The sequence below is a fragment of the Brienomyrus brachyistius genome, unplaced genomic scaffold, assembly GCF_023856365.1.
Source record: "Brienomyrus brachyistius isolate T26 unplaced genomic scaffold, BBRACH_0.4 scaffold27, whole genome shotgun sequence".
NCBI classification, from domain to species: Eukaryota; Metazoa; Chordata; class Actinopteri; order Osteoglossiformes; family Mormyridae; genus Brienomyrus; species Brienomyrus brachyistius.
In genome coordinates, this window is record NW_026042306.1 from 2681847 (window position 1) to 2698740 (window position 16894).

Consider the following 16894-nt stretch of genomic DNA (forward strand, 5'->3'; position numbering starts at 1 on the left):
AGACAGAAAGTGAGAGAGAGAGAGAGAGAGAGAGCACGCGAGAGAAAGAGCACCCCCAATATGTTCCTGATGACACTTCAAACACATGGAAACACAAACATCACTGTGCTGAAGAACTAGGACTAGAGCTCCACCGATTTTGTTCATCCTGAGGACAGCCCCCAATCAGACAGCCAGAAAAAAAAGGGACTTGCTGGGGACCCACACCTCTAGCTGGTCACATGTGCACTGAACCTGAGACATACATCAGTGGGCAATGGGGTCTGGAGATGAAACTGGTCACCAGCCTGACGGTGGAGCTGCACTTAAGATCGACACCACATTTTAAGACTCCTCTACCTTGACAACACGATTCACGGTTTTTCCATAGTCAAAGGAGCGGTAAATAAAACAGCATTCGTGACCAAAGACAAACGATGTAAATCTGCTGTTATACCTTCTGGCAAAGTACCTAACCCGATTTGCTGCAGCAGAGGAGCAGTAAATAAAAGCGGCTCTCGTCACTGAGCCCGCCGTTTTACCCTAGAGCAAGGTACTTAACCTAATTTGATTCGATAAAGACCCGGGTGCATGAATGCGGACTGTAAGCTATGCAAATCGCCCCGCGAGCAGCTAACTAGATTTTTCAGCTTTTAGTAAGAGCAGCGGCGACTTAGCCAACGAGGACGATGCAGCTCCTACTTTATTTTCCAGACATTATTTCCTTAATTCTCTCACTTCTAGCGACGGCACGTGACGGTCCAGTAGCGAGCTGAGGGGCGTACAGACAGAGAAGTGGAAGGTCACTTGAGCTGGAGTTTGCCACAGCTTCATGTATGAAATGCAAATGGGAATATTCCTTCCACGACTTTGACGATTTAAATACAGATAATTCTATGTCCCGTAATACATCACTGGTCGAGAACAGGTAGACTGAACATAGGTTGATATTTCCTTGGCTGTGGATGAAAGCTGACAGCATTGCGCCCCACAAGGAATGAAAAGTGCCCCTAAATGTCAGACTGGCTCAGCATTCCGACAGGCATAGCAGCGCCCCCATGCTGGGCTAGGGGACGATGGTCATTTTTAGAAACTGAAACCCTTCCATAATAACAACTCATTGTTAGCATGCACTGCGGTCATACCGCCCAGAGGCACTCTCATGCCACTTTGTCTCACTTCTGGCTCAACATGACTGGCTTCTACAATCTGCGGCCCCTCAAGTATGTTCGGAAGGCCGAAGCAGTGAAATGTGGTCAGCATGCTCTCTGCTGCCTCATGTGGCCGTGGTACAAGCCCACATGACACAAGCACAACCAAATAGGATACGGTTTAATTATGACCCGCGCTGTGTGTGGCTCAGTGGGCAAAGCTTCTGTGCCTATAATAGGAAAGTCACCGGTTCGAGCTGGGCTTTGTCTGTAGGCCCTTAACCTCCCACTGCAGGTGCCTGCCTATCACTGCCTCACCTACATGTGTGTCTATGTGTTACTATTCCTCATACATGGAGCAGGTATAACCAATAAAGAGCTGATGACAAATTATGGAGCAGGTAATATAATATCCAGTTAAAAATGATAAAACCCTCAAGTAAATGCATCTTGACAAAATTTTATTCAATAATCATTATCTCAAATTAGCATAATGATCAACAAAATCCTCTTAATAGGCAAAATATTTTGTAGAATGTTGACTGCAATGTAATTTTAAATGAGTAACTTATTGCTTATTATCCCAAGATGTGCAACGATTTTTTTCCAGGTTATTAAAAGTGAAAGTCTTCTGACAGCCGTTAATCCATTGAGTTGGGACTGATCTGTCTCAGATATGCAACCAGCTGGCGTCAGGTCTATAAATACTCTGGTCCTGGATATCCATGCATTATCACTTTCCTTAAACCTACAAGCTTAAAAAGAAAGATTGTTAGGTCTCACCTGCGGAAACACTAAGAGAGAGCAGAAAGAGGACTCTGAAAATGGATGGATGGATGGAATTCAAAGAAACGTAAAGCCTCCCAAAAGTACGGTGGACTACGGCGGTCTAACGTCCACCACACACTAAAGTTTGCTCCTTTCCAGAGAGGACGCACAACTGGTAGAATCCTGACTTGAGGGCTGGACCACAGATCTACTACTGGCCAAGAAAAGATGGAACATTTCCAGTTTGGTCAAATGATCCATAGCCCCCATTAGTCCAGAAAATAGTGGCATCTCTCTAACTTGGTCTTCCTGGTTCTTCATACGACCTGTCATACAGCTGCTGAAGCTACGCGGAGTGTGGTGCATCGTTATGAAATAAGGCAAGCTGGACCCCCACTGCGAGGCAAGGAAAGAGTACAGCTATGCAATGGTAGTATCTGGACCTATCAGTTAACATACAAATTCAAGGTGACATACTGGAAAGCAACATGGCGCCCTCTGCAGTGCAGGGTACCAGTGATGTCAAAGACGCAAGCCAAAATCTAAGCAAGGGATCATGGCACCAGCACACTACATTACAAACCTCAAGAACACCAAGACTGGAAAGTGTCTCAACGAAGACTCACACGTCAGTATTTTACTAAGCAATGAGTTTTAAATAGTTTTTTTCAGTATGCATTTAGCTCATTTTGCTTGACACCATTAGCCACACAGATTCACAAACTCCAACTCATCTCTTAATAATGAGAAATTGTGGTGCGATAAAGTAATGCGGGTCAGTGTCCAATAAGCTTCCGGCAAACAGCTCCGCGTCAGCAGAATGGACATATGACAGGAGCCAACAGGTGACCAATTAAGAGAAGATTCTGGAATATGGCATCTCTGCTGACAGTCAAAATACCACCAGAGGAGGATGCCTGAGGGAAAAAAACAGCTCTTGGAAGGACTATCAGCAGCAGAATCACAATCCACTCGGACATAAAATGGCAAGTTTAGCCAAAAGAACCACTCACAACCAATACCAGCATCTCTCCCTTCTCTGCACTGGGAGCACCGTTCCCATATAAAAATCTCCTCCATTTCACCTGCCACTAACGCAGACACAAACGAGGCCCAAAAGTGTGAAATTTCACCGGCTGCGGTTTTAAAATTAATGAGAAGTGCACATTTAAATAAAAGCAGAGGGAGCGCTACACGCACACACCATGAATAATTGAAATCTCTGTCCCTAAGAGGATCAATGCTTACGACCATTAGGATTAAACGTAAGGAGGACTAAATGGCCTTTCATACAGGATGAATAACCAGCCTTGTCCTCCTCATAAATCCACATGATAAAGAACCGTACTGTCCGATTAATAGCATCCCCTTAGCAAGCCCTCGCAAACTAAACGCTTCAAGGCAACAGTCTTCAGCAACTGCCCGGCACCTTCAAGCACCATCAAGTTCAATATCAGTAGGACTTTTACAGTGTGCAATTGAGTCTGCGGAAACTTCACATTTTTGCTATCAATGCACTGAAAGACTTTTATGATTAAAGACACAATTTTAAGGAAGCTCAAGTAATCCTTCACACTGTTACACAGAGTCCTTAGGAAGTATGAGTATGAAACATGCTCAGTCTTAAGTGTTATAAAGCAGAGTCAAACCCCAGGGTCAGTATAAGATGATATTTACATTCAGGCCATAATCCATGTCAAGAAAGACACAGAGTTACTCCAGGTTTTGCAAACTTCTTTAAAACCGAAAGGCTCCTGTGTTTTGCTAAATAGTTCAGTTCTTCTTGTGCTTTTACTGGTTTGTTTCTTTAATTGAACGACTCATCCAGCAGATTCACATTGTCATTATGTGAACAATGTCACATTGTACAAAGTAAAAAAAAAAAAAAAAAACAGTATGAGTATTTATAAGTATTTATATAGTTATAATACAAAGTATTACTCATAGTTATTTGCACTATTATTTTCTTTACCTTACCTTTATTCCTATTGTTGCACTGAGCATGTAAAGGACAAAAGAATTTCCCTCGGGATAAATAAAGTTTTTTCTTATCTTATCTTATTAGTGAAACATCCATGATTATATGCAGTTGACCAATCAGTACACAACAAGAACTTGGGGTTTAAGTGAAATCCATGTCCTTCTCATTGAAATGGCAGTTTACAATTCTGTCAACCTATTCATGCCTGAATTTTAGAGGCTGAACAGCAACTGAAGTCATGAGAGATTGTCCTGGAGGAAACCTAGCTTTCTCAAAGATGAACACAGGTGTTCCATTGTGAGCTTTACAAGTACCATCTAGAAGACATCCATTTTTGGAAGAAACTTTGAACAGATGAGTCTACAGAGGTTGACAGACAGCGATATTAGTTGATTTTTTTGGCAGAATTTATATCCTTCAGAGCTATCACTAACGGTGGTGAAACTATGATCAAGATGGAACCATGAACTGGGTCAATAAAATCTGGAGAACATCAGGCCCCAACACCAAACCTAACTGCCCACTGTTTTGTAAGCAAGAAAAGGCAAGCGTTTCTTAAAGAAGATATGATGCACTGATTAGGAGCTACAAGAAACAGGTAATGAGCAAGTGATAAAGGGTTCACATACTTTAAACAGCATAAGTAATAAACTCACGCTGCAATTACTAAGCTCATTCCCTCATAACTGCCTCAAATGAATATATTCGGGCTTGTAGTCAAAGTTCTTCCATCTCTAAAACATTCCAACATTCTGTATGACTCCCTCCCCTACTAAGTAATAAGGACACATCCCCATAAGTATGGCCATTTTAAAGTATGAAGCTGTGTACACAGACAGGAGTACGTAGCTGCCCCTCGCTTGCTTGCAAGCAAAAGATTGAAAAATACAAAGATAAGCCTTTCTTGCGAGCAAAGGTTCGTCACCACATACCGTTAGCATTCTCCCTGCTCAGCTCCCCTGAAATGCACAGGAGTAATTAAAATCACAAATGAGACCACCATTAGATCCTCTCAATGCATCCCCTACTAATTAATTGATCACGGAACATCATCTATTCTTCAGCATGACAAATCCTTAATCACCCACAATATCAAAGCTGTTTTTCTATGTCACGTCTTCAGTTTTAAATGCTCATTTGTGATGCATGGACATCCCGTAGCAACAAGGAAGGCAGGGCGGGGGGCGGGGTGGTCATCATTAATGGTTGCCTCCTGCCCCCCCCACTAGGAGCCCCAGATCTCCTAGCAAACCTCTGCAACTTGCCGCTTGCCTCATATGCGTTGCCATTTTAAAGAAGCTCAAAAACACTAACAAAACCGAGAAAATAATGAAGATAAAATGGTACATTAAACATCTGAAAAGCACATATTTTTCGTCTGTTCATTCTTTATTCCCCTGCCTCGTGCCCAGTGATTCAAGCAAAAGGCAGCCCACTAAGGGCATGACCAGGGCTTTCAGGACCCCTAAAATATTCTTTAGTCTCCCTAATAAATGTTAACTAATTAGTATAAATAGTGTTCTCTCATTCATTTTCATTAATTTCCATCTAGACATAACATTGCATTTCCAAAGACCTAGTCTAGGACACTAGGACCCAAGGGAAATGTAGCAGTAATTGATTACTATGACTTTCTTCATCCAAGTACATCGAGGATCAACTCACTCTTAATCCTGTGTATGTGCACGGCGACGGCAGACATACCCACAAGGACACTCCTATATGCCAATGACATTGTCTTGACCTAAGAAAGGCACCAGGCCCCCAAACTCCTCATTCAAGAAACGGAAGACATGGCTAGATGAAAATGGGTTCGGCCTTAACACCAGGAAGATGGAATACTTGGAATGGGGCATGCAAACGAAGGGCAGCATCCACATTAGCAGTCAAGAAGTTGCCAAGGCTGTGGAGTTCAAGTAGTTTGGATTACTTGTCTACTCCAACCCGGGTACAACTCCTGATCTCCAAGCACGAGTAAACGCTGCCTTGCTAAGATGGCACCAGCTCACTGAAGTCTTATGTGACTGTAAGATGCCCATGTACCTCAAGGCGAAGATAAGTACAATCATGGTTCATCCTGTAGCACAGGGTTTCCCAACCCAGTTCTTGGGGACCCCAAATACATTTTTACTCCCTCTCAGCTTCCAACCAATCAAGAACTCCGAATACCTGACATGGGTGTGTTGGGAGGTGGGAGAGGACAAAAACGTGGACTGGCTGGGGATTCCTGAGGACTGAGTTGGGAAATGCTGCTGTATGGAATTAAGTGTTGGTCGGCAGCAACCAAAAATTTTATGCTAGACATCGTGGAGATCTAAATTCTCTGGTGGATACTCGGTCTGACATTTCTAACCACAAGATGAACGACGATGTACGCAAGATAATGGGAGTGGCACCGATAACAGAGAAGACGCACGAGACACTGCAATAGTGTGACCACATCGCCCAACGCAAACAGTGGCTATGGTAGCCATGTGCCTCAGCCTGAAAGGCAAAAATTATGTGGGCGGGCAAAGAAACGCTGGCTCAACCAGATGAAGGAGGGTGTGAAATATGTTAGTGCAGTCTCTAAAAGATGCCCTGGGCAGGACAAAATGGAGAAGGACATGCCAGCAAATAATGCTGCGTTCCATTTGCCTTTTTACGTCACATCCACTAAAAGCTCTGGAAAACTGTGTCGGATGCGTTCCATTTGCCACAAAAGAAGCAATACCACGGACCCATATGAAAAAGCAAGATTTTTTGCGTAGCCGGACAACTTGTCGAATTTAAGATACCTCAGTTTAAATTACCTTTATCTTCGTTCACTTATAATTAGTCCGAACTACCTTAAATCCAACTTATCATGAAATCCAATTCTAGCTCGGTTAATTGTTAGCCATTGTTAGCAATATCAGTTGGACGGTATAGTGTGTGCGACCGATTTAATGAGCCACAAATGAATAGCAGTGCTTAAACAGTATAAAGCTACAACTTTCCCTTCTGTTGATAAAGGGCGCAGCTACCTTCCAAGATATTTCTCGGATGTCCAAGAAACGGGAGCGCGCACATCGTCACTTCCGCCTTCAATACTCGGAATCTGACTCAGAATCCAAGCTCCGAAGGCAAATGGAACGCACCATAACCCCTGCAATTAAGTTAATGTGCCCCCCTAAAGGTTAAATTCTAGAATTGCCCCTGCTTTCCCTGAGACTGTATGAGATAAGAGGGTGAAGGATGAATGAATGAATTTATTCTTTATAGCAAGAGATAGCCAACCCTGATCCTGGAGTGCCGGTACCCAGCACGTCTTCCATCCTACCTGATGAGTTACCCTCTGCCTGACTTCAGGTGTGGTTCGGCAGAGACCAGGTAGGATGGAAAACCTGCTGGATCCTGGCACTCTGGGATCCGGGTTGCCTACCCCTGCTTTATAGTTTAATAACCACCCTAAACAAAAGCCTAAATATACCTCCTGGAATATTCCGCAGGACCTCATTACAGTGTGGGTCATTCCGACATCACCATCACTTAGTCCTGAGCCCTGGATGTCAGAGCAGGAGCTCCCAAGGATACCAGAGAAGAGGAAACCCAGCTGCACCCCTGGTGCCCCTCCCACTCACATTAAGGGGTAAATCACTACTTCAATTTAATTTTGTAGATCTTTGGGCCACGGTTCAAAAACACAGGCTGGCGATTCAATATTCCAGCACATTCTTTTGAGCTGCACGCAAATACATTTATAGGCATTTAGCTGTTTTTACTGCTACGATGCCCACCTTGCTTAAAAAAAGATATTCAATGAAACGTAATACTGATGTAATGTAACTTGCGGGATGCCGGGATGGGTCTGTTGGAGACAGGTAATCTGCGGGGGTGAATTTCTTCATAAATGAGTATATGGGTATATTGCTTTAGAAATTAACTGTGGCAAAGAAATCAAATACAAATAACAATAAGAACACTTATCTACTATAACAGAGTCTAACATCAAGGTAATGAGTTGTCTACGGCTCATAAACCCCTCCTCCTTGATTGGCCAGTGGACCAACATGACAAGCAGAAAACCATGACATCACATCCATTTGCATCATAATTGAGAGGAGTTAGTCATTTTCTGAGTCAATCCATAAAAGGTTAATTCTTTTCTCCCCTTTTTAAACTTTCTCTAAGGAATATAAAGCAACGTCTCTCAGATGCATCTGGCAAATGAAAACCAAGTGCATAAATTATATAGAGCATTCCATCATTCTTGTTATGTACTAATTATTTCCAGTTTGTTCTGTCTCTCAATTACACTGATATATTTTTCTCACATATCTGGAAGATAACTTCTGAAGTTATAATTATCTCCTTGGGCCAAACAGAAGGATTGCAAACGATTTAAGGAATGATGTATCGTGGCAGATAGGTCTGAGTAATATGCCCTATTTCAAATAAATATAAATGAGGCTGTTTTGTTCATTTGCTTTTTATTAATCCCTTTACAGCTTCAGCACTGTTGTACAGAACATACCAACAGTGTAATAGTTTCTCTCAATTTTCCTCTAACTGTGTGGGAGGGACAGATATGACAAATATGAAATGAGCGTACATTATTCAGGGTGCCCCTCGAATGCATATTCATTTGAATTAGCATTGCTACCTAAAAGCTTATGTGGCCTGGTCTCCTTTCAAGACCACATGACTCGTAAGTCCCCCAACCCCCCCCAAAGAATATTTCCAGGCTCTGCAACGGCATACAGGAGATATAATCACTCGGATGACGACGAGCACATCAGCGTTTGGGCTCCTGCAGGAAAGCAGGGAAACGGCCATGACCCCATAAGCAGGACCCGCGAGTAACGTCAGCATCCGGTCACTCGCGGGCTGCGCATAGAACAATGTATGAGCCATAAGAGGCGGGGCTGCCCGCAATACTGAAAGCCCCTCAGGAACTGCCCTTAGGGTCTGTGACAGAGGCGAGGATGAAGAAATGCAGCAGGCAGCCCCGAAACACCGGCACGAGGCAAACCATCCCACTCTGCCACTGCCAGAGCTACAAACACAAACACATCATTGGTATTCAGATGCCAGCTCTTCTCCTATCGCCAGGGCAGCATCTGTTCTAGTGTCGAGTGATATCACATTCATTTCATTTCAGAAGTTCTTCTCGGATCATACGGTTTTTGGGCCGGAGTGAACGCATCAGGGATCTGCCTTTCATACTGGATTGCCTTCGCACCCCAAAGATTTCAAAGCATCATTCTCCTCATGGAAACTGAAGCATGATTTTCAGGGGCAATTCTCAGGGTCTATCGCTCGGCTCTGGCTTGAACCTCAGCGGCGAACCTAAGCTCCCAGCACACAGTTCCGGTCGGGTGGCATTCCCTGGTATCATGTGATGGATGTTTGCACCTGGTCGCCGTTCTAAAGGAAGGGGAGCCGAGGAACGAAGGGCGGGACAGATGCAGCTGGAAACTCATGAAACCAAGAATAAAACAGAACCCAGGCCCTTATCTGAAAACAGCAAAGATAACCAAAGCAGAAATATGTGAGGGAAAAAAAATACATTACATATACGTTTAGAAGAAGAAGAAAAAAACAATGAACATTTCCACAGTAGAAGCACAGGCCTACAACTCAGCCCCAGAGTTTATTCCGGTCAACTAGACCCAGATGAGCCACATGAACAAAGAGTAATGTGAACAATTCTGGAAGCAATTAGGCCTCCTAACCCATCCAACCCACCCTCTGAAACAACCGGAAACCAAAATATCAACATATGGGCCTGATTTAATAATGGGTTCTAAACATTTCACGGGCCAGAACTTCAAGACCTTTTTATCACCTCTTACAAGCGAATGAACTAATAAAATTCCTCACCCTTCCTTATGGAAAATGCCTGATCATCCAATGCAATCATCTCCATTATTTAAGCTGTTGTGTCTAGTTTTGCTAGCTGCTGCTTTTGAAAACTGAATAATGTTTGAATATCAGCTGGAAATACTGGCCAATGCTGATATCATTATTTGTAGTGAGTGTTGGCCAATACTTTTACTGATATATTGTGCATCTCCACTAAGAAGTAATACTAGGAAGTCCAAGTGTAAAACACACCGGAAAATTGAATTTTTGATTAGGGGTGTCAAACTCCAGTCCTGGGGGGCTGGAGCCCTGTGTAGCTTAGTCGAATCAGGTGTGTTAAATGAGGGGAAACCCAAAAATGTGCAGGCTCTGGCCCCCAGACGATGCAGCCAATCGGTTTATCCAAAATGAGAAAAATGGGAACTGCCCGGAAAATGCAGAGTAGCTGTAGTGTATAAAGAGAGATGACACACCTGCTGTGGAGGGTACTGCATTCCACTCATGCCCACCTGACCTCTTCCCTGTGTTCCCATTGGATACTGGTGAGGAGCAGGTGATCCATATGGCTGGCCATGGTAAGCCCCGCCCTGCTGGTGCTGAGAGTAGGGGCTGCCGCCCATACCATAGAGATGAGAGCGCTTCATCGCCATGGATTCCATGGGAGCCACCTGAGGGACAAATTACTGGGTTAACACTCAGATATAGGCAAGGGGGACAGAAATATCCACAATGCACTGCTCCATCAGCCACCCACACAAAAACTGAAATTAAATTCAACAGTGCAGATACCGGATGTGAAAGATTAAACAGTTTATGGCTCCATTGTTCTTTACTCCTCTGCACTGTGTGAGTGTCACTCAGCATAAAGTCCAATTACCAGTTTAACTCTCTAGGAAAAAAAGCTACATTCTTGATTCCTCATTGCACTGGTCGACTGTCACTCTAATATTGCTGTTGATGCCGCTGTAACGTCCTGAACTGTCTGCTGCGGGGGCAGCGGACTGGCGCACATAAAAGGAGAAAAGAAGTAACCTTAAACCACCTGTCACCACACGTGCAGACTTCCTTCCATTTACCAGCTATTTATAACCAAAATGTGGTCCAACGAGGGAAACCACCCAGAGCGTGAGCGGGGCGGCCGCACCTCTCCTGGCCCCCGCCCCCAGGCGGATATCCCACTTCAGAGGCCAGGGGCGCAGAAACACACACTTTTAAACCCACTGCTGCGGACGCAAAGATCCATGTGTGCATTAAGTCTGACGTGTTAAATATGCCATATCTTAACCTCATTGCATGCTGTGAACAAACATTCTATGGAATTTTATTTTTGCTGCTATGGGATATTCAGAGATCATTTTGGACAAAGAGAGGCTATTGGAATCGAGAACCACCTTCTAAGCATTAAGGACATCTAGTGAATCGAAGACATTTGCGATTAAGGGCATGTTTTTGAGCCGAAACAAGAGTGAGGCTGATCAGCTGACACTAGCATCTCTCACGGCCGCTGAGAAGTCCAACGTGCCCCCGTCCTCCTGTCCAGCTCTGCCATCCATCCATTCATTCAGGGCTGTTAATTAGCATGGGAATCCTGCCTGAAGGATGCAGCAGAGGAAAGGAGGGGCAGCGGCAGTTGGCAATGTGGAGGTTGCCCGCCCGGGTGCTCAGAAGGGGCCCGGACTCCCTGGGTCAGCGCCAGGCCTAGAGCAGCTGGCCCCAGCATGGGGGGGGGGTGGGGTGTCCCCGATCTCCACCAAGAGCGGGAGATGTAGGCTTTCAGGGCCACTCCCCATTAGAGATGGGGAAAAATACAGATTTTATGATTAATCATGCACTCCAATCCACTGACCAATCTTGTTCATTTATGCCTTTTCCCCTTCACCGAATTTTACTTAAAAACAACTCTTCTTCTTGTTGTTTACCTGGACATTATGCGTTGAATCAAACTGGACACGTGTGAATCGAAATTGGACAAAATTGTGACTTGGGCTGATTCCCAGCCCTATTCCTCATTACAACGCAACCTGTCTAGCTGCTAACTCTGCTACACAGAGTGTACACATGCATGCAGACACACACGCACACACACGTGCCTTATCCACAGAGCTCAGCAATGAATCTGCCCTGACGCTACGCCAGCTCACATCAGCTCCTCAAAGAGAGACAACCAAACCCCAAAGATCCAGCTTGCACACCCCCCCCCCCCCCCAGCAAACTACTGCAAGTCTGTTCGCGCTCAACCGACTCAAGCATTTACAGAACAGAAGAGGACCATAAGAACTTTTACAGGACAATCTGCTTTAAGTACACCCATTAAATTAATGCACAGACTGCCTTGATCCACGGACCATGCATCGACTCGGTCAATAAATCAGCCGCCACAAAACTAACTCGCTGCTCGACGATGAAAAGATCAAGACGGAAAGCCCATCTGTTAAGTAACAGACATTGTCTTTTCCAGATACACATTGCACAATGTCAAAGTAGCCTATGATTTACAACCAGAAGGTCTTCGAGACCCATGGCCAGTAGGGTGATCATATCGCTGCTGGGCCCGTGAGCAAGGCCCTTAACCCTGAAAACTGCCCTGAACCCAAGCCTCACTCTCACCCATTTATGTTTCAGTCTCAGAGGGGAGCAAGATGGCAAATGCAAAAATCAGAGAGCTCATACGTCCTACCGATTAGCTATAATATACCTTTCTATCCAATTTTCTATCCAAGCGGTTTACATGCAGAGGGCAAGGCTTCTCCACAGAGGAAATCCCACATGTGACGTCCAAGAAGCCAAGGGACCAATGGCCCTGGTTCTGCACCAGAACCAGACCCCATTTCCTCTGCCTTTACTTATAAAAGGCTGCATGTGACCTCGATAGGGCTGTATGCGCCTTCCTGACTCTTACTGCTCAGTCAGGATGGGAACAAGAGGAACAAACAGAGGGGGAATCATTTGGGTTTGGCAGGTCACAGCAGGTAACTCTGCACACCAAATAGCTTGAAGGGAACATACATCAAAATAGAGCGGAAAAAAGTAGCAAAAAAACAGGTATCGATTACTGTCGATGGAGGGTAAAGCTTTTACATTGGAATGTCTGGGATAATACAGATCTGTGTTTTTAGTAAAGACCAGAGGGATGAATTCAATGGAACGCTATATTCCTGCCGGATACCACGCCGACACCCCCTGCTGACCCTTGGACAGACCACGAATGAATGGGAAACCATACAAGTGTGGTGGCGGTGGGGGTTGGGGGGTGTTAGAGAGGGAAATTAAAATAACACACAGCCAAACGGCGCTGCCATTAAGCGCACACACGCGGGAGGCTGCCCCAGCCGCCTGGTGTGTCCGCACTCATAGACGGAGCAGCGCTGCTAATGCAGTTAGACATTAAAACGGCCATTCGCTCTAATGAATTTGACAAAGCAGAAAAGAAAACCTATGTATTAATAACAGGACCAATGCACTAACACCGTAATGCTCCTCTGGGGAGACATGGCCACCCCCCCCCCTTCCCATCAGCTTTTTCGGTAATGTAATACAAGACATTTAACTGGTATTTCCCCTGGCTTTCGAGCTGGATTTCCTGTCTGTCCATGGAGGGCCGATACATTACCAAAATCCTGTATGGACAGAATAACATGATGAGTGCAACACAAAGAGCAGAGTCGCACATACACACACACAGGTTTGTATTCATTGTTGTGAGGACCGTACATTCATTTTATGGGAAAAATCCTAATCCCAACTGACAACCCGAACTCCTACCCAGCCCTAACCATAACCATAAGTAACCAAAATACAAAACTTTTGGCATTTCCACTTTTTTGAATCATAGGTTTTAACCAAGTCAAAATAAACAGTCTCCACAACATCAAAGCAACAGGTTTTTAAATCACATTATGGGGACATTTGGTCCCCACAATGTAATATATACATTACCACACACACACACACACACACACACACACACACACACACACACACACGACTTTTACAGGTATGTTAAACGTTAGTCGAGCGTGACACAGATTCCGGTCTTTTCTCCTTGAAGGTAATTAGACAATCATTAACAGACACCTGAGATGGGCTCGATTTAATTATGGCAGTGATACGTCAGCGTCGTGATGACACCCCGGGGAACTTGCAGGGCGGTGGTGGGTTTGCTGCCACCAGGTCACCGGGTGACAGGATTACAGGCCCGTGTTTGCAAACAGAGAACCTAGGAGGAGGGAAAGCCACCGTGAACAGTCGTCCCAGGTTTCTGATCCGTGATACTTGCCGAGTGGGCAGTGGGAACTTGGGTACGATTCAGAGGGCATTCCTGACAGTAATAACCACCCATTACGGAAATTACTGCTTGGCTCTGCAATTTCCAAATTGAAATCAACGTCTCATCGATCTCACTCATTAAAATTTTTATTGGTACTGAATTTGCTTGGCTACTGTGTTTACCTGTTCTTTAGAAGCAACAGGGATGAAAACATGCACATACACAAAATGAACACAAGGGGCATAGTGCTAAAGGCATTTTGGCAAAAAGGTGTTTCTCTCGTCCTGGACATGACAGGCTGTCGGAGCAGTGTCAGGCCGCAGCTGTGCCTATAACAACGTCAAAATGGATACCATCAGCGAACTACATCAAACAAAAGCGTTCCCTAAGCGGAGCTGGTCACACCACACCATGCCAGAAATGCTCTCTCTTTGTGCAAGACTGTCAGGTGTGGCTGAGGACACCAGGCTCTGAACAGGCAGAAGGGTAGGGCCATCTCAGCCTACAAGGACAGGAGGCAGCACCAATGAGGTCAGGATATACGATAACCAGCGATTCTGATATGATGGACAGGTTAAAGTGCCTGGCTAAAACCCTTGATGCCTGCAGGACACTCCTGAAATAATGTCAGACAGGACAGGGAAGCAGCGAGGAACACAGACCAGTGGGACTCTTCACTACCATGACACAGCCTTCAGAAGGTGGGGAAATGGCCACTACCCCAGGCTTCCCCAAAGGGCAACAAGCACTCAAATGGCCCAGCCACAAGATAAACAAACACAAAAGATCACCCCTTAGTTAGCTGTGCGTTTGTGATGTATTATGTGCCCACTTATGTCACTCTGGTCAAAAGCATCTGCGAAATAAATAAATCTAAAATGAAACAGTAGTATGTAGTGCACTCTTCCTTGGGTCAAACCTTAAAAGCACGGCTGAAATGAACTGCAGATGCTCTCACTCTCTAAACAGTTTAAATTTATGTGCAAAAGTGCCAGAACTCCCAGCCCCTACACCTGAATCACAACCACCCAAGGTGGTCATGCTACAGGATGACACCCAATAAGAAACTGTCTGCCCTTGTCAGGTTCCCATTATTGTCCTCACCGACCTGTCACCACCGTGGAGAGAGGGCACCACAAGTCGCAAAATCAAGCCATGACTAGCAGAATGACTGTCATACTCAGGTTTCTTAAAATGACTCGCAGATTAAATTCTAAAACTCTAATTAGTACTTGTGAGGCCTACAGGATCATACGATCTGCCCTTTTCCCAGCAGCCCTCACCTAGTCAATACTCCACCTTCAGGCCCCATCAGAAATCATAACAGCACTGTCCAACCAGCACGTTCCTGCTCAAGGGCAGCTCACCTATGCTTATAGATCTCAGCGCCACTCAAACTGCAAAGTTGCATCTCGACTAGGATGACAGAAGAATGGTCAAAGCATCGATTATGATAATGCGATCCGCACAACTGCAAACACAACCCAGTCTAACACGCGGCTGACATTATAGTAACCTTTACGAGTTTATTCTGACCCCAATCCAGGATGTTATTAACCAAAAACACCGAAGAACAAACCCACACCCTTCCCCAGTCTCGATTTTGCATGTGCTGAGCTACAAGCACACTCCGCAAGTGAGACGGTCGCCCTGAACAACCACATCCATCATTAAGAAGGAGTACAAGCAGCTATTGACCTCAGAATAATTAAAAAAGTATTTGCAGTCTTTAACCTGAGGCAGCTGGGATGTTCATTGGGTGGTTAAACTTCTTATCATGGTCAGAGTCACAGTGAGCATGGAGCATATCCCAGAAAGCACAGGGTAATGTCAGTGCTCTCCCTAGAGGGGACGCTAGCATTGACCCCATCCATCCTTCACAATTCTTACATGAACATTGGTCCATTACATTTATTTTAAATATTAAGCGGATGCCTATAATAGCCACTTTTCAATAGCTGCCTGTCCAGTCAAAATCAAGACTAATGGGGTATCACAAACAAGACTCATGGCCTACGATGCGCTCACACACAGCAGAGACCAAATCACCCCAATTCCAGGAAGAAAACCCACAAAGTCCCCACCCATAAGGGTTAGAATTAAACCTACAACCAGGGGCATGTCCAAAATTGCAGTCATTTGCTATGTAGTATGCAAAATGTAGTATGCGAGGTCCCTATCCTCAGTATAAATGAGACAGTAGGTGAATAGTACCCGGGTGACATACAACATTTTGCTGAATTCCAATATGTATTTTTTCTTTAATTTTCGAGGCGTTCAAGATGCATCATTGAAAAACCACCAGATCAAGTAATATATTGTAGTCACCATCTTGTATGTCTGGGTGCATGCATACTATTCTCCTGCACACATAAAATACACACTACATTAATAGCCGAGTAGTAGGCGTCTACGGATATTCAGTACCTACAGTGCAAGTCTGCGATTTTGAAGACACCCCACATCGAGCTGAAACAACGTACCTTGTTGTTCCTGCGTTAGCATGCAGCTACACATGATTAGCACAATGCATTATGAAGTCTAGTTAATACCTGACCGCATGCGATTTCTGACTACAGACGGTCATAAACATGGGAGTGTGCGTTCAAAGGTATTTTGAAATGCTGATTGACAAAATTCGCCACAAAATGCTTATCACAAAATTTTAACACCGATATTTCCAAATGCCAGAATAATGTTGCTTTTTAAAATATCATATAGCTCAGTATAATGTCTAGACAGAATGAAAAATTAGATATCCGGCTACCTCCGACCCTCTTCGTACTGGGCCTCACCATTACGACTAAGGCTAGGAGATATGACCTCAAATCAATATTGCAATTAAGTGAACATTTTACCTCAGTTACGATTTATGAATGATTATTTTGTTTTTGCCCTGATATTCACTGACAAGGTTTGCAC

General features: G+C 44.6%; 1 protein-coding gene across 3 annotated transcripts in view; it reads right to left on the bottom strand.

Annotated features, from left to right (window-relative positions):
• LOC125720947 (AT-rich interactive domain-containing protein 1B-like) overlaps positions 1-16894 on the bottom strand; it is an 80343-nt gene that overhangs the window by 53859 nt on the left and 9590 nt on the right. For all 3 annotated transcript variants that reach the window (XM_048996850.1, XM_048996852.1, XM_048996851.1), the window contains exon 2: positions 10179-10373. In XM_048996850.1, the coding sequence (XP_048852807.1) occupies positions 10179-10373 (195 nt within the window). The remainder of the gene's footprint in view (positions 1-10178; positions 10374-16894) is intronic.